Genomic DNA, 25092 nt, shown 5'->3' on the forward strand with positions numbered 1-25092 from the left:
AATAACAAGGCATCACTTAAACATAACAGTCCAGTTCATTAACAGGCTTCAAAGTAGAAAATGACACAGGGACAAAGTTTGTCCCCTGTCCCCGTCCCCGTGGGATCTGTCCCCGCCCCGTCCCCATGACCTCTGTCCCCGTCCCCACGGTTATTGCGGTTCACCGTCCCCATGTCATTCTCTAATGCACATCTCTGTCCCCCTCCCCAGATTAATCCCACAAACCTTTGTTCAAATTTTGGATTTTTTTTTACTAGAGACAATGTATGCACTTAATTTTACTACATTTGTTATTAATTCTAAGCAAAGCTAAGTAAAGGGCTGATGGAGAAAACTACTGCGACCTAACCGCAGGGTTACCACAGATTGCACATGTGCATAACTGGCCAAGCATGCAGAGAGGCGTTGAGCACGGGTGCCAGTTTGCTGAAAGCCATGGCTGCACGCTGTAATGAAATGAATAGTAATGAGGCCATTAAGTATTCTGTAGCATTGTACAGAAGAAAACGGTGGCTTTTGATGCACACATAACACAAGAACATTTTTCACCAGGTCTGGGGCAGTCTACAAGGGTTAAGTGGAGAGGATTTAATGCCAGTTGTCATCTTTTGCAACCAGAAAGTACTAGCAACTTTAAAGACTGATGGGAGGTACCAGAAGATGTGCCAGATGAGCTGACAAAAACAAAAGTGCCTTCACACACCTGTTCTGTGCAAAAATGTTATGTACAAGAAACTTTTACAAGGCTGATATTTATGCTCAGAAGAATAACCACCGCTGTGTGCTGCCATTTTTGTTTTTACGTGTGCACAGGAAGTCACGCTTGCCACAAAAACTCTGTGCACCTGTATCCAGCAGGCTTCTCCTAATTAGCCTGGAAGCTGGGCTGCCGAGAGACTGGGCCAGGCCTGGGACAAGGCCGCCCCACCCCCCCCTCCAGGTTGTCGCCGCATCCCCCCCTGAGGGGGGCCCGGTGCCACAGTCCCACCCGCCACCGGGCCGGGCCCCTTCCACCCAAACCCCCACCAGCAGAAGTGCTGTCTTCTGACTCCGGCGTGCGCGGCCCAAACAGACGCGCTCCTCTCAGCTAATCTTCGCTGTACTCTGCTGCAGGGCTTCTGTGTGTCTGACGTCCTGCACGTGCTGACGTCCTGCAGAGTACAGCGAAGATCAGCTGAGAGGAGCGCGTCTGTGTGGGCCATGCACGCCGGAGTCAGAAGACAGCACTTCTGCTGGCGGGAGTTCAGGTGGAAGGGGCCCGGTGGCGGGTGGGACTGCGGTGCCGGGCCCCCCCCCCCCCCTCGGCAGCCCTTCCTAGTTCTATGCGCATAAAATTTGGAGGCCATTTTCCTTTCTGCATGGTGTGGAACGAAGTTTGCAGTAGAAGCCATGAGATCAGCCATCTGCATATAGTTTTCTCAATGGAGAGGGGTAGTTAGTGGGGTCCCTCAGGGGTCTGTGCTGGGACCGCTGCTTTTTAATATATTTATAAATGACATAGAGATGGGAGTAGCTAGTGAGGTAATTAAATTCAAAGTTATTCAGGGTCGTCAAGTCGCAGGAGGAGTGTGAAAAATTACAGGAGGACCTCGCAAGACTAGGAGATTGGGCGTCCAAATGGCAGATGAAGTTCAATGTTGACAAGTGCAAAGTGATGCATGTGGGAAAGAGGAACCTGAATTTACAGCTATGTCATGCAGGGTTCCGCGTTAGGAGTTACAGACCTAGAAAGGGATCTGGGAGTCATCGTTGATAAGACGTTAAAAACATCTGCCCAGTGTGCTGCGGCGGCTAAGAAGGCACACACAATGTTGAGTATTATTAGGAAAGGGATGGAAAACAAACACGAGGATGTTATAATGCCGTTGTATTGTGTTCAGTTCTGGTCGCCGCACCTCAAAAAGGTTATAAAGGAATTGGAGAAGGTGCAGAGAAGGGCGGCAAAAATGGTAAGGTAGTAGTAAAAGGGATGGGAGGACTTCCCTATGAGGAAAGACTAAGACAGTTAGGGCTCTTCAGCTTGGAGAAGAGGCGGCTGAGGGGTGATATGATAGAAGTCTACAAGATAATGAGTGGAATGGAGCGGACAGACGTGAAGCGTTTGTTTACACTTTCTAACAATAATAGAACCAGGGGATATAAGATGAAGCTAGAATGTGGTAGATTTAAAACAAATAGGAGAAAGATTTTCTTTACTCAGCGCATAGTTAGACTCTGGAACTCGTTGCCGGAGAATGTAATGACAGCAGTTGGCCTTGCTGAGTTTAAAGGGGGTCTGGACAGATTCCTGAAGGAAAAGTCCATTGAACATTATTAATTTAAATGTTTGTTTTGTTTTTCGGTTTTTGCCAGGTTCTTGAGGCCTGGATTGGCCACTGTCGGAGACAGGATGCTGGGCTTGATGGACCCTTGGTCTTTTCCCAGTATGGCGGTGCTTATGTACTTATGTATGCTTTTCTGCATTAGCCTCTGAGTGATTTGTAATTTTAGCATAAAATGCTATGCCCTAACATAAATGCAGAGAACTACTGGGTGTGGAAAACTTCCTCCATCACAGCTACAGATGCAGGCTACCCAAAAAGGCTGCTTAGTGTAGAGGTGAGAGACAGGTTTTAGTAGTGTCTATCTGTGAAAACATTCCAGTTAAATTGTGAGCCAGGAATGTGATGTGGTTTTGTGGCAAGTGAGATGGGTATGAGAAGTGAAATGAAAGAGGAACCAAACCATGGTGTGTTTTATATGCAGCTGAAAAAAAAATTGCTCTCCAGTAAAGTGATCCAGGCACCCAGCAGAATGGAAAATGAATTATTTGTCAGCTGTGGTACCTTCTCTTGGATGAACTTTAAGAATTATCCATACAGATCCAGTTCAAGGGACTGGTGCACCCTCTCCCCCCCTGAAATTTGGTATCTCTCCCTCCCCCACCTGTGAATCGGTGTGTCCCCCCACCCCTACTAGACAAGGTGGGGTATGGGCTCAGGGCACTGATGATAAAGGGTTCCAAAATCAAAGTCTGGCATCTATCCCTCTAGGAGTTTGAAGGTAGACTGGACTGGGATTTTGGTGCCCTGAAGGAGTGCATCACCTGGTCCCAGTGGCGTACCAAGGGGGGGGGGGCGGTGGTGGCGGTCCGCCCCGAGTGCACGCCGCTGGGGGGTGCCGCAGCATGCGCCTGTTGGCTCCAAGTTCGCTAACTTCACTCGTTCGCTGCAGCTCCCTCTGCCTCGGAACAGGTTACTTCCTGTTCCGGGGCAGAGGGAGCTGCAGCGAACGAGCGAAGTTAGCGAACTCGGAGCTGACAGGCGTGCGCCACAGCACCCCCCCAGCGGCGTGCACCCGGGGGGGGGGTCATTTCACCGGGGGGGGGGAAGGTGTCATTTCGCAGGGAGGCGCGCTGCACTCGGGGGGGGGGGGGGGCACATCGGCTCTCGACAACTGCTCAATTTCACAGATACCCCAAATGGCCATGAGATAGAACTCCATGCCATCACGGAGGAGTAGCCTAGTGGTTACTGCAGTGGACTTTGATCCTGGGGAAACTGAGTTCAATTCCCACGGCAGCTCCTTGTGACTGTGAGCAAGTCACTTAACCCTCCATTGCCCCTGGTACAAAATAAGTACCTGAATATATGTAAACCGCTTTGAATGTAGTTGCAAAAACCTCAGAAAGGCGGTATATCAAGTCCCATTTCCCTTTCCCTATTTGAGTTTCTACATGGAATGTTGCTATTCAGGATGTCAGACTCACAGAAACAGAAGCCTGCGCGGCCGCGTTGCTGATCTGCAAGGGCAGGCTTCTACATGGCATGTTGCTAGTGGAGGAGTAGCCTAGTGGTAGTGCAGCGGACTTTGATCCTGGGGAACTGGGTTCGATTCCCACTGCAGCTCCTTGTGACTCTGGGCAAGTCACTTAACCCTCCATTGCCCCTGGTACAAAACAAGTACCTGAACATATGTAAACCGCTTTGAATGTAGTTGCAAAAACCTCAGAAAGGCGGTATATCAAGTCCCAGTCCCATTTCCCCAGTCCCATCATCATTCAACATGACTCCACAGAAGCTAATGAAAGACTATACCAGTGATGGGCAACCTTCTGAGCTTGGTGTGTCAAAATTCACCAAAAAACCAAGCATAACTCGGGTGGTGTGTCACTTCAAGAAAAATCGCTGCCCACCCGAGGTCGCCGGGCCCCCCTCCACCCGCTACCGGGCCCGGAACTAACCTTAAAGCCTCCTTTCATGTTGCAGCAGCAGGGCAGACCTCTCCTCCTTCCTTCTGTGCTCCGCCCTCGCGGACGTTACGTCAGGCGAGGTCAGGACACGGAAGGAAGGAGTGGCCTGCCCTGCTGCTGCTTGCTGCGACGTGAAAGGAGGCTTTAAGGTTAGTTTCCGGGAGCGAGGAGGGAGGGCGCACCACACTGCGGCGGCGCCGCGTGTCATCGAAAATGGCTACGCGTGTCATAGGTTCGCCATCAGGGGACTATACCAATATAACACATTTTAAACTCTTCCTCCCCCGAGTTGCCCAATAAGTTTGTAAATGTATTTTCATAGGAAGAAGCCTTATGAAAGAAAGTGACACACACTGTTTCTCTAGCAGAAATCTGCATTGCTATCATGAGTCTGCAAAAACAGCTCAAAAGTATCAGGAGCGATGTAGAAATTGAGCATTAAGCAACTGGTTACATTACGAAGACAAAGCATTCTTGTGCAAGGTACATATTTGCAAGTCAGAGCTGCCTTTAACTACGGATGTAAAGGAAGTCACTTTGAGAAGGCTTCAAGAGCGCCAACCAGTTGTTACCTACCAGGGGTGTCAAACATAAACAATCCTATGGTACATCAAATTAGTTATTAAATGGGATATGCTCCTGTGACGTTTTCCTCCTTTACTGGTGCCTTTTTTTTAAATTCATTTCTTTTCAGTCCTCCTCCTGTGGATTTCTAGCTCAGCTGGAACCAGTCTCATATAAGGATTATAATGCTTACCTGGAGTTTTCTTCTTTCTCTGCGTGTACCCGGTGCTCTGTGACAGTTGTCTAACTCAGAAAGGAGCCAGTTCTGTGACAGCCGTAAGCAGACAAGTGTGTTACTTCCATTTTTCTAGATTATATCCGATTGATTATGAGGGTAGTGGGCCGTGGTGACCTTTTTAGATGTGTTTTAAATTCTGAAATAAGTCTTCTATGGTCCGAAGCATTATACTAAATCACCAGTCCTGGTTTATGCAATATTATGACAGGTGTTCAGGATGCGGGTCCCTGTCCAACTGGATTTTAATTTCTTTTGGGCATGCTGAGCTGCTGCGATGGAAAACTGTTCTTTGTAGGAGTGATGTGTTCCTGATTTTTATACCAAGGGACTTTTGCTTGAAAATAATCACCCATAATGAGGCGAGTCATCTGTTGCCCTAAGTGTGCAGCTTATGGTAATCTGTTATCGTTGGCACACATGGGATACTGCCATACATTGTGGTAGCGCTGGTGTCACACTTTTGTGGGTACCAAGATGAGCAGATTGGAATCGGGAAGAGAACCACCTTGCTGATGGCACTTGAATTGACCAACAGAAGGGGCCATTGGTATCTTTTAAGCTGGCTTTTGACAGTGTGCACCAAAGAGATCTCTCTCTTATTATCAGTCTGGTTTTTATTTCCACTTACTCTCTCTCCCCCTCCCCCCAACTTCTCTTACCTCTCTTAAATCTGCTCATGCACAAAGTTTAGTCCTTTACTTCCCCATGCCAATACAGTGCCACAGCTGCAGCAGCACCTCAGTTTACTCCTCTTTAGAAACTTCTCCCCTTTCCTTAGCTGTTCCTTTCTTCTCCCTGGTCAAATTTAAAATAAATGTGGAAGGATGATGTGATGCTGTCTAAGCCACTGTGGGGAAAGGGAGGAAAGAATTGGTTCTTGTTTCTGCTACTGCTGCTAAGCTGCCTGCCCTTCCCCCGAGTTCCCAGTCATTCGTAGTTGGTGGCCGTTTGAAAAATGGTGCAAGCTGCCTGTGACGCATTTGCTGCTTAAAGCCCAAGACCAGGATAATCCAAAGAAGGGGGTGATCTGTATAGAAACATGATGGCAGATAAAGGCCATATGGCCCATCCAGTCTGCCCATCCTCTGTAACCCCTAAATCTTCCTTTTCCTAAGCGATGCCACGTGCTTATCCCATGCCTTTTTAAATTCTGAAACAGTCTGAAAAGATCATTTTATCTGGATCATTCTTGCATTTTGTCCAATACGGGTTACCACCAGCTGCCTCCTGGACCAATGTGGCTACCAGTATGCTCTTTCATAGAGAAAGCCAAATAGAATTTAAAAAAAGACAAGACTTTCAGAAAATTAGGCAAATAAGTACATAAGTAATGCCACACTGGGAAAAGACCAAGGGTCCATCGAGCCCAGCATCCTGTCCACGACAGCGGCCAATCCAGGCCAAGGGCACCTGGCAAGCTTCCCAAACGTACAAACATTCTATACATGTTATTCCTGGAATTGTGGATTTTTCCCAAGTCCATTTAGTAGTGGTTTATGGACTTGTCCTTTAGGAAACCGTCCAACCCCTTTTAAAAAAAAACTGTTTAGAAAAACAATAAGAAATTGAGGGTAAATGAAGCAGGGCTGTTTTATAATAGCAGCCACTGGCTCCTGCTGCAAAGCTGGATATTAAAATACAGGCAGATAAATCATAGCTTAACTTTCACCTTAGGCACAGTCCAAGCCAGAAGGGGCTGAAGGGTTCTTCCCTGCTACCTGTATTTATAGTATATAGTGAATGGTGGCATATAAAGATCAAAATGGCCCATCTAGTCTACCCAGTTGAGATTCATGCACTTGTGCATGACTTCCTGCATGCAGCCCTACCCAGTGTCTCCCTATATCTTTTACCTGACACTTCATCCCAAATCCTCCCCAGAAAACTCCCCATAGGCTTCGCTAATGGTCATTCTGACTTCTGCTAGCATAGGCCATTTAGTTCTTTCAGTCTTTAACTTTCTTCTAAACAATTTAAATTAACACCAGCAGTCACTTCCATGTTAAAATTCAGCCTTCTCTTACTTACTGAAGTTTTGCTTGTACCCATCCCTTGGCTTTTGTGGATGTCCGTTGTGCAGACTATCCCAGGGACTTCCAGGAAGCCCATACACAATGTGGATACTATTTTGAGGTTGAGAGATGTGGTAGCTAAGTCAGTCCACTTTTAAAGGTAATCAATATAAATAAAATAAAACATAGAAAAGAAAATAAGATGATACCTTTTTTACTGGACTATCTTAGTACATTTTTGATTATTTTTCGAAGGAATTCAAACATGCGTGGGATAAACATAAAGGAATCCTGTGCAGAAGGAAGGGATCCTCAGGAGCTTAGCCTAGAATGGGTGGCAGAGCTGGTGGTTGGGAGGCGGGACTAGTGCTGGGCAGACTTATACAGTCTGTGCTGGGGCTGGTGGTTGGGAGGTGGGACTAGTGCTGGGCAGACTTATACGGTCTGTGCCAGAGCTGGTGGTGGGAGGCGGGGTTGGTGGTTGGGAGGCGGGGATAGGGCTGGACAGACTTATATGGTCTGTGCCCTGAAGAGGACAGTACAAATAAAAAAAGTAGCACATATGAATTTATCTTCTTGGGCAGACTGGATGGACCTTGCAGGTCTTTTTCTGCCGTCATCTACTATGTTACTATGTAACCCTTCTTCATCAGATCCGAAATAAGCAAATGTTGATAAATAACAGTATATATAAGTGAAACATCAAAGCATTTCAGTGACAGTCTCACAGGATGAGGGTGGGGTAGGTTAGTTGAGGGGCAGAAAGCTTGGCTCTTCAACCAGGCCTTTAATGGAAGAAGTAGCTAACTTGTTAGTCTCACTCACACACACAAGGAGTGACTCGGGCTGCACATACTGCAGCGGGTCCTGTTTATCCACTCCTATCCTTGCTGAGATAATATTTAACCATCTCTCTGACCTCATGTGCAACTTTCTTCAAATCAGTCACCTTACTTTCTTACCCATCTATATGTTACAACTTTGCCTTACCCTTCACTACCAATTATAATGTTCTATTACATATTGTTGACATTGCAAATCATATACCATGCCATCAGGGCTGTGCCAACACGGTAAGCGCGGTAAGAGCCGCAGGGGGGCGCTGTGCCATCGAGTTGTATTTTTTTTAAAAAAAAACCTTACTCCTCCGCTCCATCCCCGATTTCCCCGGCGCTTTAAATTTACCTCGCTCCACCTCCGATGTCTGCACAGCGTAAGTGAAAGCGTTGCCTGTCTGACGTCTCTCCACCAGCCTTCCCTTCGCTCGTTCGTTCCCTCTATGTCCCGCCCTCAAGGAAATGACGTCAGATGAACGAGCGAAGGGAAGGCTGGTGGAGAGACGTCAGACAGGCAACGCTTTCACTTACGCTGTGCAGACATCGGAGGTGGAGCGAGGTAAATTTAAAGCGCCGGGGATTCATGGATGGAGTGGAGGAGGCTCAGGCTGAATGAGAAGTATGCTCAGAGCCGCCTCTGCAGGCCAAACCCAGCCATTTCCTCCATCGCGCCCCAGACGGCAGCTTGGGGAAGCAGCACTCTGCTCTTTGGCACCGCCCAGCTCTTCACGCACCTTGGAGCCAGGCAGGTCCGGGGGGGGGGGGGGGCGCGCGCCAACTGATAGTCTGCAGGGGGGTGCCAGAGACCCTAGGCACGGACCTGCATGCCATACTTTGTAGTGTTATTTGAATATTTTTACTGCTGTAATTGCCTATTGCTCATGTTTGATCTATTCTTACTGTACACTACCTTGAGTGAATTCCTTCAAAAAGGCAGTAAATAAATCCTAATAAATAAAAGCAGTAGAATTTTATGGTTTATAATGGGCTAGAAAACCTAGATCTTTAAGTCCTGTCTGGTGGGTGTCAAAATATTTAATCATTCTGACTTCAAAGGTCTTACGTTCCTGGATAGTATTCTCACCGTAAGATCATTGGTACAGTGTTCTGGTTTTGTAAAATTCTGCCCCAGGTTGTAACTGTCACTTTGTGAACTACTTCAGTCCCATCCTCCTAACACCAGGGATCTTCTTTCTTTTGAGTTCTGATACTCTTTGTCTTTGCCACTCCAATTCCAGGCCAGGTAATGATCCCTTCATGTGATAGCTAAAAAGAATCTTAACAGATGGGAGAATTTAGTACAGATGTGGTGGTGAAGGGTCTAGGGGAAAAAGGAAGGAGTGATGGAAATTATCATCATTTCACGTGATTGTAACCTGCGTTGAACATTTTTTGCTGAGGTGTGGCTATCCAGATGTAATATGCCAGACCAACCTCGTGCAAGATAATATAATTATCTTGTATTGTAGAAAGGTGTGATTTTTTTTTTTCTTCATGCAGCACGTAATTAAGCTGGTGGTAGAGGATGTAGTCAAGGTGACTAACATAATTGGGTTAAAAAAAAAAAGGAGCTGATGAGCTCCTGGAGGAAAATCCATTAAAAATGTATTAGCCAGGTAGACTTGGGAGAACTTTTTTGTCCCTGGAAATTAACTATGGGAAATAGATTTGCTGGGCTCGATGGGCCTTGGTCTGGCTCAGCATGGCTGATCCTATGCTCTTATGTAGTGAGGCAGTAACACCACTGAAACATGGAGGGGCATTTTCGAAAGAGACGTCCAAGTTATGATTTGGACATCCTTGCAAAAAGGCGAAATCCAGGGGCGGGGAAATCCATATTTTCGAAACAAGATGGACGTCCAAATCCTTAAATTTGGACGTCCCTAGGCATGGACATTTCTGACTTTCAGCGATTTTCAAAACCAAAGACGTCCATGTCAAAAATGTCCTAATGCAAGGCATTTGGTCGTGGGAGGAGCCAGCATTTGTAGTGCACTGGTCCCCCTGACATGCCAGGACACCAACCGGGCACCCTAGGGAGCACTGCAGTGGATTTCATAAAATGCTCCCAGGTACAAAGCTCCCTTACCTTGTGTGCTGAGCCCCCCAAAATCCCCCCAAAACCCACTACCCACAACTGTACACCACTACCATAACCCTTATGAGTGAAGGCGGGCACCTAGGTGTGGGTACAGTGGGTTTCTGGTGGGTTTTGCAGGGCCACTGTTTCCTCCACAAATGTAACAGGTAGGGGGGTATGGGCCTGGGTCCACCTGTCTGAAGTGCACTGCAGTACCCACTAAAACTGCTCCCAGGTCCTGCATGCACTGTCATGGACCTGAGTATGACATCTGAGGCTGGCACAACATATTTTTAAAGATGTTTTTTGAGGGTGGGGGGGGGGGGGTTAGTGACCACTGGGGGAGTAACAGGAGGTCATCCCCGATTCTATCTATTGGTCATCTGGTCATTTCGGGCACCTTTTTGTGCCTTAGTCGTAATGAAAACATCCAAGTGTTCATCAGGGACGTCCTTGTATTTTTTTGATTATGGGTCAAGGACGTCCAAGTGTTGGACACGCCCAAGTCCCACCTTTTGCTATGCCTCCGACACGCCCCCTTGAACTTTGTCCGTCCTTGCAACGGAGTGCAGTTGGAGATGTCCTAAATCGGGTTTCGATTATACAGAGTTGGACGTCCCTGGGAGAAGGACATCCATCTTCCGATTTATGTCGAAAGATGGATGTCCTTCTCTTTAAAAAATGAGCCCACTTCTGTCCCAGGCCCACAAGCTCATTTCACAGGGAAACTCCCTGTAGAGGCGGATAGGAGGAACATGGTTCTTTCCCTCTCCTAACATGTTCTTGCCAGTGGGGCGCAAGGGAAGTGACCGCTCCCCCAAACGTAGTTGCACCGGCGCCTATTTTTTGTCGTCATGTTGCATATAAAATGTGCGCCGGCGGAAGCCCTCTTTCGCTCCCCCCGCGCCATCAACCTGGCTCCACTTCTGGTTCTTGCCCCTTCATTTCATGAAGGTAAAAATTCACATGCTATCCTTTTACTCACAGAAGGGAGGGGACAAGTAATCTTCAACATTTTTTACACATGTAAACTTGTTTTACCCAGATCCAACTTTTGTTTATTGCTCCTTATGTACTTTACATTTGTATGTGCTTTGTAAACTTAGTATTTTTGCCAAGAAAGGTGTATCCTGCCAGTTTTTCTACACCCTGTAATAGAACTAGATGTTGAAAAATCAGGGAAAGGACTATGCCGACCATTGCTGGTTGGCCTGACATGCCCTCCATCACCACCACCACTTCTTAATAATAAATTTGTCTTTTATGTAATGTCCTGCCCACCACATCATAAATACATCAATGGAAAATGAATCTGAATGTAGAAAGTTATTTTAAATTGAATAGAAATTAATCATTATAGATGCAAGACCACCACCAGACCTTGTCTGGCACCTGCCACTTGTTGACTGCCTGTCCAAACCAGGATCCTGCAACTGATTAAAATCCCCCCCCCCCCCCTCACTCCCCACTATTGTAAAGTCAGCCCTTAACCTCAAAGCCTGTGTGGCAATGGCCTTGAAGAAATCAGGTGAATCCACATTTGGTGAATAAACATTCATCAATGCAACAGTAAACCCCTGAAACTTTCACAGCAAAGAGACCCATCAGCCCTCCCTATTGGATGCATGTGCTAGTACGTCATCCTGTAAACGCTTCCTCACCAGCACCCCATTGCGCTTATCAAGAACTGATGGAAATACAACTACTCCAAAATTAATATCCCCAAACCCTTTAGAGTCTTGGTAGGGACAGATGGGTCTCCTGCAGCTATGCAAGACCAGCATCCAAGTTGCTTCAGCAGATTATTCAGCCCCTTAAAATTAAAACTAATGTTGATCTCATCACATGGTTTCCAGTACCATCTCTATGCTGATGATACCCAGCTTTACCTCTCCACTCCCGACATCACAGTTGAAACCCAGGTTAAAGTTTCGGCCTGCCTTTCAGACATCGCTGCCTGGATGTCCAACCGGCATCTGAAACTGAACATGGCAAAGACTGAGCTCCTTGTCTTTCCACCCAAACCCTCTTCTCCTCTTCCCCCACTTTCTGTCTCTGTTGACAACGCCCTCATCCTCCCCGTCTCTTCAGCCCGCAATCTCGGAGTCATTTTTGACTCCTCCCTCTCCTTCTCTGCCCATATCCAGCAGACAGCTAAGACCTGTCGCTTCTTCCACTATAATATTAGCAAAATTCGCCCATTCCTCTCTGAACAGACCACCCGAACCCTCGTCCACTCGCTCGTTACCTCTCGTCTTGACTATTGCAACCTTCTCCTCGCTGGCCTCCCGCTTAGCCACCTATCCCCCTTCAATCTGTCCAAAATTCCGCCGCACGTCTTATCTACCGCGTGAACCGATACTCTCATATCACCCCTCTCCTCAAGTCGCTTCACTGGCTCCCGATCCGCTACCGTATACAGTTCAAACTTCTCCTATTGACCTTCAAGTGCACTCAATCTGCAGCCCCCCATTACCTCTCTACCCTCCTCTCCCCATATGTTCCCACCCGTAACCTCCGCTGTCAGGACAAATCACTCCTTTCTGTACCCTTCTCCACCACCACTAACTCCAGACTCCGCCCCTTCTGCCTCGCATCACCTTATGCCTGGAACAGACTTCCTGAGCCCATACGCCATGCGCCCTCCCTGCCCATTTTCAAGTCCTTACTCAAGGCCCATCTCTTCTCCCTTGCTTTTGGTGCCTAACCACCTTCCCATTCCTGATACCTACACTGACTACATAGTTTTTACCTTTAGATTGTAAGCTCTCTTGAGCAGGGACTGTCCTTCCCCATGTTTAAACTTGTACAGCACTGCGTAACCCTGGCAGCGCTATAGAAATGCTAAGTAGTAGTAGTAGTAGTAGTAAAACTAACCCACCGCATGCCACAAAGAAACCCTCAGGAAACACATACCATGCATACAATCAACCTCAATCTGGACTCCCAACCTATCAAGAACCCCAATAAACGTTATGCCCCCCCAAGCTAAACATCCTCCCCACTCTCCTCCCATCCAAGTGCAAACCAAGTTCATCCTACCGTGCACTAGGACAACCGACCCAAATGACCTCCCAAACGTGAAGCAGAAGATCCCATCCCCACATGTTCATCCCCCACCACCAGATATACCCATACAGCAGAATACACTGTACCCAGACTCAACCACCCACCTAAACCATGTATACAAAGATTCTAAACTGCCATGAATTCAAACTACCTAAGCCCCATCCATCAACACACAGAAACACTACACATTCAAGCATAAATACTCAAAATTACATAAAATAGTCACTGTGCCCCACAGGAGGCAACCACGGAGCCCAAGTAGTTGGTGGATGGACTTTTTCAGAAATGGTCCCTGCTGTATTTGACCTGGCGATTAAAATTGTGTTAGCGCTACTTTGAGAATGGTTCCTGTCCCATCTGTAGATGATTTTTTTTAAGGTCCTGAAGAGTAAATTTTTGCGATTTCTCTGGAGGGGTAAAACCACCAGAATTGACTTGCGGAAACTTAAGATGCTTCAGGATTATGGGGGTGTGAATTTTCCAGACTTCAAACTATCATTTTGCTATTACGTTGCTTCGGCGATGGTTTAGTTTGCACCAGGTGGTGATATGGAGGCGCCCCAGTGGTTATCGTTAGCGCAGGATATTGCTGCGCCATTCCCTTTGTGCAGTTTGTTTACGGTGCAGGTTCGCCAAGTTGTCCCTCAGGTGATGTAGTTTGTTGCGCAAGGATTGGAGTTGACTTGGCCTGTTGCAGAATTTGTTTCTCTGTGGGGAAATCCAGGGATAAAGATTCAGGGTAGGGTTGTTAGCTGGCCAGAGTGACAATCTAGGAGTGTGTGTGGTACACAGTGGCATAGCTACGTGGGGCCTGAGGGAGCCTGGGCCCCCATAGATTTCGTCCGGAACCCTTCCCCGCCACCTACCTTCGCTTTTGCTGGCGGGGGACCCCAATCCCCGCCAGCCGACATCCTCTTTGTCCTGCAGTCAGTGCAAAAAAATCTTTGTTCTGTTGCATGCTGACGTCCTGCACATTGTACGTTCTGTTCTCTGAGTCTGACGTCCTGCACGTACAACATGCAGGACGTCAGCATGCAACAGAACGAAGACTTTTTTGCACTGTCTGCAGGACGAAGAGGACGTCAGTTGGCGGGGATTGGGATCCCCCGCCAGCAAAAGCGAAGGTAGGTGGTGGGGGAGGGTTCGTGGCGGGAGGGGGGGTCGAGAGGGCGGGAGGTCGTGAAAGGTGGCGGCGAGTCGGCAATGGGGGGGTCGGCAATGGCGGGGGTTCAGCAGCGCCGGGGGGGGCTAAAATGTGCCCCCTCACCTCGGGCCCTAGACCCCCTTCCCACCAAAGTCTGGCTACGCCCCTGGTGGTACATTTGCTGTTTTGGGATGGGAGTTTTAGAACTTTTCAGGATTTGTGTTTAGAGTATCATTTGGAGTCAAGGCATTACTTTTAGTAGCTGCAGTTGAGGCACTGATTGAGGGGGTCTGGCTGTCTTGAATGGCTGCAGGTTGGGGATATTTTTTTGTTTGTCTTACTGGACAGTCTAAGAAGGCATCGGTAGTGTATCGTAAGGATAAATTTAAGGGTAGGAATGCATGTGCTACATTGGAAGGGGGTGTGGGAGCATGATTTGGAAGATAGTATTGAGGGGGAGGTTTGAAGAGTTTTTTGGGGGGTAGGGTTTGCAGGCCTACTTCTTCTGCATTGGTAACCCAATCTCTTTTCTACATGGCGCATAGGGCGCTGTGGACCCCTTACAAAATTTCTAGACTAACAGGCGATGGGGCTAGTTTGTGTTTGTTTTGTGGGTACCTTTTGCCATATGTTGTTCGAATGCAGTTATGTAAGGACCTTTTGGGATTTGGTTTGGAAAAGGATTCAGGAAGTTTTTGGCCTTTGGGCTGAACTTCTAAAATTTGTTAAAGTCAGCAGCCTTGTCTCACTTGCAGAGAGTGGCTGAGGATAGGTTGTGTTGATGCTCTTCTTGGCTTAGCCATGCAACACATTTTGTCTGAGTGGTAAAACGGTTCTGCTTTATCTCTGAATGCTTGGTGGTCTACAGTCTGTCTGGTGCACAAGTATGACGAGGTTGCTGCTGTTAAACGGCATTGTGTACCTAAGTTTCAGCAGGTATGGGCTCCGTTAGATGTTTTCTGTTCTTTGAATTCTGTATAATTTTTGTCGGGTGTGAGCTATCCAGCAAGTGAAGCTGTGCCTTGTGGGTTCTGTTTGATGGGGAGAGGGGGGTGTCATCTTTATAATCTGTGCTTTAAATTCAAGAAATAAACGTAAAAAAAGAAAGAAAATGAATATAATATAGTTCTGTCTTGTAACTTCCTAGGAGGAGAGGTTTAAAGATTGTTCCCATTTACTCAAGGTATGGGTTCCCCAAAGTTACATGGAGGTTGGGAAAGACTCCCAGTTTGTTCAGGCCAATCAGATTGCCTCATATCTTTTATGGTGAATATTAATGTATAGCTAGAACCTTCCAAAAGAAGAAAAGATAGGTTTAAATGTGCTTTTAACTGGATCTTGGTACAGCCAGTTAACAAACGAACATTTGTTTATTAAACAGCAAGCTATTTGCCCTTTGTATATAGATGTGAACATAGAGGTGGTGAGAAGACTGACCATAAATACTGTCTTGTTCATGTGATCTGAATTTTATATAGTTGTGGAAAAACTTAATCATTGATTACAGCACACAAAGTGAATGATAGCTGTTTGTTTATTCAATATAGTTTTATATCATATGTAGGTGTTCTATTTATAGCATCAATGGAAGCCTATTCAGATGGAGGCCTCTTGTAATGGTAAAAACAGATTTTAAGAATAAAGGTTAATTGACTTTCAGTATATCAAAAAAACGAGTTTTGGACTGAGCTGAGGCAGATTTTGGACATTGGTTGTGATATTGGTGAAGGCTGGCTGGATGCAAGGATGGATCACAAATTTTCCACAGGAATGAGAGCACATGAGAACATTCAAGCATGAAGTGTGGTGTGGAATTTGAATTATCTCCGTAGGTTTGTGGCCAAGTAAGAGCTAAAACACTCCAAGTTCCCCACTATTATTTTAGTGGCATCAGTGTGTTTAAATGCTTTAAAAGTCTCCTATGTGTCAGCACTCACCAATTTCAACCAACAATTTTGTGACACTCATTTTAACTTGATCTCATTTATTTGGATATGATACATAATATAATATCCTGAGACAAGCCCAGTGAACTGACACCTCAATGGTGCCTGCAGAAAGGTACACTAAAAAGAAATGAAGCTCTCCAGAAACAACAGAAGAAGTTGGCATTCAAAAGATTTGCCTGGCTGAAACCAACTTTTCCCCATATAAATCGTACTTGTCCAAAAGTTGTCCTGATTAGCCGCAAACTGAACGACACTCTTCGATAAGTGCCACAGAATATCTGCTCCACAGGTTATTAGCTATTAAAATCCAAATGGGGGGGGGGGAGGGGAAGAAATGCTTTTGACCTCTTCCTCACTTGTGGGTTACCACACCTCCAGGAAGAATTTTTAAAAAAATGTTAATATCAGGAATGAGGTTATGAGTTTGTTCTAAACTACTTGTTCTTAAATAACTTTTTGGTTCTACTGTAAAATGTGCAAATTTTTCAAAAGTTTGCTCTTGATAGAATTGGCTTCTTCCTGTGTAATTGTTGCATTGATGCCTAAATGACTGGTTACCGATGCAATGTGTCAGCAAACACAGGGTTGATGTGTGCTAAGCATGAATTTTATAATGGCGGTTGTGGGCATAACCGCTTATAGAATACTAGTGTAAGTTCGCATTTAAACACCTTACTTTAGAAGCAGGCTCAATGGCTTGCATAAATGCTTGCACGTAACTGTAAGATGCAGCTATTCTGCAACCCATGCATAACTACCTGACATGCCTATGCCTCTCTCTGGTCCATGGGCCCCCTTGAAGTTGTGCAGTCTGGAATTTGAGCATGCAACTCATAGAACAGTGACTCAGGGCAGTTACATGCATATAACTGCTACGTAAAGCCAATTATAGCCTATTCGTTAACACGAATTATCAGCTGATTAAATTATTATGTGTGCTACTATCCTTATTCTATAACTTGTATATACAAATTTGCATGCAACTTTCTAGCATTAACGGCTAGGGGTGCTGACCCATCTGGCTATAAGACCCCAGACTCAATTAAAAGTTTAAATAAGGGAAGCAAGTAAAGCACCTTAGATGCAAAAGCAGATCCAAAGTTTTGAATTTCAGCGGAAGTGAGGAAAGCACAAAACTATATATATATACATCACTTTGCACTTTGCTTTCTTCTCTCTTGTTTACTTATTTGTTTACATAATGTATTTGTATTGCGCTGGTCTGGCGATCGCCTTTCCAGTCTAATGTAAGCCACTTTGAGCCCGTATCCTGTGGGAAAAGGTGGGGTATAAATGCACTAAATAAATAAATATGTCAGAATTATACCAGGGGCAAGAAACCGATACACACTGGAATGCCAAGAGGTCTTAGAACAGGGCCTCTGAACTAAAATTTGCTTTCCAAGTGATTTCTGTTTATGCTGTATATTCTGAAATAATGTACAGGATGTTAAGGGTGTAATTACACTGTGCTTTGAAGCTTGTGTCTCCAAAGATGGCCAAGGATAGTCAATTACTTTGATGTGTGCCAGTATCAAACCTCCAATTTTCTGCTCTTACATGTCTCAGAACCCGAATTATAGCTACGTCATGCAAGGTTCCACATTAGGAGTTACGGACCAAAAAAGGGATCTGGGTGTCGTCGTCAATAATACACTGAAACCTTCTGCTCAGTGTGCTGCTGCGGCTCGGAAAGCGAATAGAATGTTGGGTATTATTAGGAAAGGTATGGAAAACAGGTGTGAGGATGTTATAATGCCGTTATATCGCTCCAAGGTGCGACCGCACCTTGAGTATTGTGTTCAATTCTGGTCGCCGCATCTCAAGAAAGATATAGTGGAATTGGAAAAGGTGCAGCGAAGGGCGACTAAAATGATAGCGGGGATGGGACGACTTTCCTATGAAGAAAGACTAAGGAGGCTAGGGCTTTTCAGCTTGGAGAAGAGACGGCTGAGGGGAGACATGATAGAGGTATATAAAATAATGAGTGGAGTGGAACAGGTGGATGTGAAGCATCTGTTCACGCTTTCCAAAAATACTAGGACTAGGGGGCATGTGATGAAACTACAGTGTAGTAAATTTAAAACAAATCGGAGATAAATTTTTCTTCACCCAACGCGTAATTAAACTCTGGAATTAGTTGCCGTAGAACGTGGTGAAGGCAGTTAGCTTGGCAGAGTTTACAAGGGGGTTAGACGGTTTCCTAAAGAACAAGTCCATAAACCACTACTAAATGGACTTGGGAAAAATCCACAGTTTCAGGAATAACATGTATAGAATGTTTGTACGTTTGGGAAGCTCACCAGGTGCCCTTGGCCTGGATTGGCCGCTGTTGTGGACAGGATGCTGGACTCGATGGACCCTTGGTCTTTTCCCAGTATGGCATTACTTATGTACTTACATAGATTTGCTGCTTGTTTCTATCTAATGGACCTGCAGTGATTCTGTAAGGTAAAATTATGTATCATACCTGATAATTTTCTTTCCATTAATCATAGCTGATCAATCCATAGACTGGTGGGTTGTGTCCATCTACCAGCAGGTGGAGATAGAGAGCAAACTTTTGCCTCCCTATATGTGGTCATAAGTACATAAGTACATAAGTAGTGCCATACTGGGAAAGACCAAAGGTCCATCTAGCCCAGCATCCTGTCACCGACAGTGGCCAATCCAGGTCAAGGGTACCTGGCACGCTCCCCAAACGTAAAAACATTCCAGACAAGTTATACCTAAAAATGCGGAATTTTTCCAAGTCCATTTAATAGCGGTCTATGGACTTGTCCTTTAGGAATCTATCTAACCCCTTTTTAAACTCCGTCAAGCTAACCGCCCGTACCACGTTCTCTGGCAACGAATTCCAGAGTCTAATTACTGTGCTGCCGGAAACTCCTCAGTATGTCGATATCAAAGCTCCATCCGCAGGACTCAGCACTTAGAGAATTACACCCACAAAGGGACACTCTGCCCAGCTCACCACCGCCGAAACGGGGGAGGGGAATTAACCCAGCTCATCCCCACACAAGTGGGGGAGGGGAATCCATCCAGCTCATCCCCGCGGAGCGGGGGAGGGACACCACCCCGCCGATGTGGGGGGATCTGGCTTATCCTGCAACCGCAACCGCGGGAGGAGCTGACTGACCCTAACACCGCCGAAGCGGGAGGGGTACAAAGCTGCCCTACAGCCGCACGAAGCGGGAGGGAGTGCCGGCAGAATTTAAAGTCTCAATCCAGCCCCGTAAAATGGAGGGGAGAGGAATGCAGCAGCTCACTGTAACACAAACTCGTCTCAACTCTTGAAGAATCCAATTGAAAAAACTTGAACACGAAGTCCTCCTGAAGTAACTGAAGACTAAACTTGAACCTGAAATGCAACCAGGATATAAACAGTACAGATATCTGGGAGGGGCTATGGATTGATCAGCTATGATTAATGGAAAGAAAATTATCAGGTATGATACATAATTTTACCTTCCATATCATCATGCTGATCAATCCATAGACTGGTGGGATGTACCGAAGCAGTACTCACCCAGGGCGGGACATTGAAATCCCTGACCTCAACACTGAAGCTCCAAACCGGGCCTCCGCCCATGCAGCCACAGTCAAGCGGTAATGCTTGGAGAATGTATGGGCCGATGCCCAAGTTGCCGCCTTGCATATCTCTTCCAAGGAGACGGACCCGGCCTCTGCCATCGAGGCCGCCTGAGCTCTAGTGGAGTGAGCCTTCAGCTGGATAGGCGGCACCTTCCCCGCGGCCACATAAGCCGCTGCAATGGCTTCCTTGACCCATCTTGCCACTGTAGGCTTAGCAGCCTGCAGACCCTTATGAGGACCTGCAAACAGGACAAACAGATGATCCGATTTCCGGAAATCATTGGTCACTTCCAAGTATCTGATGATGACTCGTCTCACATCCAGATATTTAAGAGCAGAGTATTCCTCTGGGTAGTCCTCCCTACGAAAGGAAGGGAGACAGAGCTGCTGATTCACATGGAAGCGAGAAACAATCTTGGGCAGGAAGGAAGGCACTGTGCGAATAGTCACTCCTGCCTCAGTGAACTGCAGAAAGGGCTCTCGACATGAGAGCGCCTGGAGCTCGGAAACTCTTCTGGCTGAAGTGATAGCCACCAAAAAGACTGCTTTCAACGTCAGGTCTTTTAGAGATGCCCTTGACAAGGGTTCAAAAGGCGGCTTCTGCAATGCTCTTAGCACCAGGTTGAGATTCCACGCAGGCACCACTGAGTGCAGTGGAGGGCGCAGGTGATTAACTCCCTTGAGAAAACGCACCACATCTGGCTGCGAAGCCAGGGAAGCACCCTTCAGGCGGCCCCTGAAGCAAGCCAGGGCCGCTACCTGGACTTTAAGGGAACTGAGCGACAGGCCTTTCTCCAGACCTTCTTGCAGGAATGCCAACACTGAAGAAATTGGAGCAGTGAATGGAGAAAATGAGCCTGCTTCACACCACGCTGCAAAGGTCCGCCAAACCCTGGCGTAAGCAGTAGAAGTAGAGCGCTTCCTCGCTCTCAGCATAGTGGCGATGACCTTGTCTGAGAAGCCCTTCTTCCTCAGACGCTGCCGCTCAATAGCCAGGCCGTAAGACCAAAGGGGGAGGGATCCTCCATCACCACGGGACCCTGATGCAACAGGCCCTGCTCCACTGGCAGCCGCAGAGGGTGGTCCACTGAGAGCCTGATCAAGTCCGCATACCAGGGACGTCTGGGCCAGTCTGGACCCACCAGGATTATCCGGCCCGGATGCTTTGCCACCCGGTCTAGCACCCTGCCCAACATGGGCCAGGGCGGGAACACATAGAGGAGCTCTTGTGTCGGCCACTGTTGGAGAAGAGCATCTACTCCCAGGGATCGAGGGTCCCGTCCTCTGCTGAAAAAGCGCGGCAATTGGCCGATGACGCCATCAGAACTAGGCTCGGCTGGCCCCAGCGCTTCGTGATGCCCAAGAACGCCTGAGCAGATAGCTGCCACTCTCCGGGCTCCAAGGTATGGCGACTGAGAAAGTCCGCCTTGACATTCATGACTCCGGCAATGTGGGCTGCTGACAGCTGTTCCAGGTTCGCTTCCGCCCACTGGCATAGATTCATGGCCTCCTTGGCTAGAGGGGCGCTCTTTGTACCTCCCTGGCGGTTGACATAGGCCACAGCCGTGGCATTGTCCGACAGGACCCGTACTGGCTTCAACGCCAGTACCGGGATGAACTCCAAAAGCGCCAACCGAATGGCTCTGAGTTCCAGGAGGTTGATAGACCACTTTGCCTCTGCAGGAGACCAGAGCCCCTGCGCTGTCCTTCCCAAGCAGTGGGCTCCCCAGCCCGACAAAGAGGCGTCCGTCGTGACGACAATCCACTCCGGGGTCACCAGAGGCATTCCTGCAGACAACTTGTCCGTCTGCGTCCACCAGCTCAGCGCCTTGCGCACTGCTGGGTCCAAGGGAAGGCGCACAGCATAATCCTCCGACATCGGAGTCCAGCGCTGCAGCAGAGAGTGTTGTAGTGGTCTCATATGAGCCCTGGCCCAGGGCACTACTTCCATCGTGGCCGTCATAGAGCCCAACAGCTGCACATAGTCCCAAGCCTGAAGAGGAGAGGAACTGGTCCACCTGAGCCTGAAGCTTGACAATCCGATTGTCTGGCAGGAACACTCTGCCCACTTGGGTGTCGAATCGAACTCCCAGATACTCCAGGGACTGAGTTGGGCGCAGCTGGCTTTTCTCCCAGTTGATGATCCACCCCAGGGAGCTCAAAAGAGCAACCACCCGGTTCACAGCTTTGCCGCACTCTGCATAAGAGGGGGCTCGGATCAACCAGTCGTCCAGATAAGGATGGACTTGACTCCTTCCTTCCTCAGGAAGGCCGCGATGACCACCATTACTTTGGAGAAGGTCCGCGGAGCAGTAGCCAACCCGAACGGGAGGGCTCTGAACTGGAAGTGTCGGCCCAGTACTGCAAAACGCAGAAAGCGTTGATGAGGAGGCCAGATGGGAATATGCAAGTACGCTTCCTTGATGTCCAAGGATGCCAGGAACTCTCCTGCCTTCACTGCCGCTATAACAGAGCGGAGGGTCTCCATGCGAAAGTGCCGAACTTTCAAGGCCCGATTGACCCCTTTGAGGTCGAGGATAGGCCGTACAGAACCTCCTTTCTTTGGTACCACAAAGTAAATGGAGTAACGTCCCTTGCCAAGCTGATTTTCTGGCACCGGAACGACCGCACCCAGGTGGATCAGATTGTTCAAGGTCTGCTGCACTGCCACAGCTTTGACCGGAGACTTGCAGGGAGAGAGTACAAACCCGTCTTTTAAGGGTCGGCAGAACTCTAGCTTGTAGCCGTCTCTGATGACTTCTAGCACCCAAGCGTCTGAAGTTACTCTGGTCCACTCGCCCAGAAACGAGGACAGGCGTCCTCCAATCTGCACTGGGCCATGGACCAAGACCCCGTCATTGGGTACGAGACCCTGGGGGAGGACCGGAGGGCGTACCTCCGGGACGGCGGTCTCTGCGAAAGGAATGCTGCTTGGGGGAGAAGTTCCTTTTGAAGGAAGAGGGGGCAGAGGAGCCCGACTTGCCCGGGCGGTACCGACAGGCCTCCTGAAACCGTCCTCTGGAGATACCTGGGCGAGCACTGGCCCGAGCCCTGACCTCTGGTAACCTCTTGCCCTTAGACGTGCCGAGATCGGTCACGATTTTGTCCAGCTCGACCCCAAAGAGCAGCTTGCCTTTAAAAGGCAACTTAGCCAGACGGGACTTAGAGGCGTGGTCCGCAGACCAATGTTTCAGCCAAAGCCAGCGCCGCGCAGAGACTGTCTGAGCCATGCCTTTAGCCGAGGCTCTCAAGACATCATACAGTAAGTCTGCCAAATAAGCCAAGCCCGATTCCAGGGCCGGCCAGTCAGCCCTCAAGGAAGGATCCGAGGGGGAAGCCCGCTGCACAATCGTCAGGCACGCCCTGGCCACGTAGGAGCCACAAACTGAGGCCTGCAAACTTAAGGCAGCCGCCTCGAAGGACGACCTTAAGGCCGCCTCCAATCTTCTGTCTTGGGCGTCCTTTAGGGCCGTGCCACCTTCCACCGGCAACGCCGTTTTCTTAGTCACCACAGTGATTAAAGAATCCACGGTAGGCCAAAGAAAGGCCTCACGTTCACCTTCAGGCAAAGGATAGAGGCGGGACATAGCCCTAGCCACTTTGAGGCTCGCTTCCGGGACATCCCATTGAGCTGAAATTAAGGTGTGCATGGCATCATGCACGTGGAAGGTTCTAGGCGGGCGCTTCGTCCCCAGCATAATGGCGGAGCCAACAGGGGCTGAGGGAGAGACGTCCTCCGGAGAGGAAATCTTTAAAATGCTCATGGCCTGCATTAACAGGTTGGGCAAATCCTCTGAGCGGAAGATCCGTGCTGCAGAGGGGTCATCCGCTCCATCCGAGCGGGAATCCGTCTCCTCCAAGGAATCCCCAAAGGACCGTTGGGAGAACTCAGATACGCTGCCCTCATCTACATCAGAGGAAACAGTGTCCTCTAAGGCCTGGGAATCCACCCGAGGGCGTTTACTTCCGGGGGCCTCAACCCCTTTATCGGATAAAGGAGAAGGGGCAGCGTTCTGCATAAGGAAGGCCTGATGCAGCAGCAAAATAAACTCGGGGGAGAAACCCCCCAGACTGTGCACTTCAGCAGTCTGGGCCACAGCCCCAGACGCACCCTCAACCGGCGCTCGCAAGAGCGGGGGAGAAACATGCTGCGCATCCAAGATGGCGTCCGGCGCGACACTCTGCGAAGGAGCCGCGCGGGAAGAACGGCGCTTAACTTTAGCCGCTTTTTTGCCATCGCCCAAATCAAGGGCGTCCATGGCATGAATGTCTCCCGGCTCAAGGGTGGCCCAAGAAGAAGCTCTCCGAGCAGAGTGGCCGGCCAAGATGGCGGAGGCGAGGAGCTGGGGATGGGCGTTTATGGCGGGAAAAACCGCTGCACCAGAGGAAGACCCGGGACACTGACCGGCCTCCGAACTGACACCCAACAAGGGCGAATCAGACTTTAATACCCCCGCATCCCCGGTAGTAGCGCACACGCGGTCCGGGGAGCGATTCTTCGTGCCCTCGCCCTCCGACGCCATAGGCCACGTGGAGATCAATCGGGGAACCCCTGCCCGCTATAAAAAAGGTAAAAATTACCTGCTTCACGCTCCGAGCTGTAACGACCTGGTGTCCCAGTGAGTAGCTGCAATAAACATTTAAATAAACGCCGAAATAAACGCCTTTAAGGACGTTCAAAATTTTTTTTTTTTTTTTTACGGAGCCAGCGGGAGGGGGGAGAAAAGGAGGGACCTGGCGCCACCAGGTTTGCACTTGCTCAAGAAGAGCCCTCAACCCCAGGCACTCAACAAAACCTAAAAATTAGGCTTGGAGGCCTAGCCAGAGCTGCTGCTGTGTGTGACCACCACCTGCTGAGATAGAGAACATACTGGGGAGTTTCCGGCAGCACATGACCACATATAGGGAGGCAAAAGTTTGCTCTCTATCTCCACCTGCTGGTAGATGGACACAACCCACCAGTCTATGGATTGATCAGCATGATGATATGGAAATAGAGATTTGCACTTTGTACAAAGGTCAGTGTTCAGACCTATTGACTCTTGAGAGATCTTGAACTTGGACTAGGTTTGTATCTTTGAATATCCCCCCCCCCATCTCTATTGAGGTAATTGTTTTGTTTCCCTCCCTTCCACTTTCTTTGCAGAAGACCTTGCTTTTGAAGACAAGTTGATTATGTCTAGAATCCTGAGGCACTTTACTATTGTGGGAGATGATCATCGTCCAGAATGGAAGAAGGAGGAGGATGAAGTTGTGATCCATCACCAGGAAAAAGAGCACAGAAAGCCTCCTGTACCTGTATCTCGCTCCTTTAGGGATGTGCTCAAATGGCTTTATAGCAGACACAGGTTCCAGGTACAGCAACCTGCTTCTCT

The 25092-nt window shown here is 48.2% G+C and overlaps 1 protein-coding gene across 7 annotated transcripts in view; it reads left to right on the forward strand.

The window, feature by feature from the left end:
* HVCN1 (hydrogen voltage gated channel 1) overlaps positions 1-25092 on the forward strand; it is a 51512-nt gene that overhangs the window by 16301 nt on the left and 10119 nt on the right. For 4 of the 7 annotated variants that reach the window (XM_030220073.1, XM_030220074.1, XM_030220080.1 and 1 more), the window contains exon 2: positions 24864-25072. In XM_030220073.1, the coding sequence (XP_030075933.1) occupies positions 24893-25072 (180 nt within the window). In that variant the 5' untranslated portion in view covers positions 24864-24892. Of the gene's footprint in view, positions 1-4747; positions 4837-4878; positions 5084-24863; positions 25073-25092 lie in introns of those variants that run through there. The other 3 variants (XM_030220077.1, XM_030220076.1, XM_030220078.1) reach the window with 3 other exon arrangements.

This window comes from Microcaecilia unicolor, chromosome 11, assembly GCF_901765095.1.
Source record: "Microcaecilia unicolor chromosome 11, aMicUni1.1, whole genome shotgun sequence".
NCBI lineage: Eukaryota > Metazoa > Chordata > Amphibia > Gymnophiona > Siphonopidae > Microcaecilia > Microcaecilia unicolor.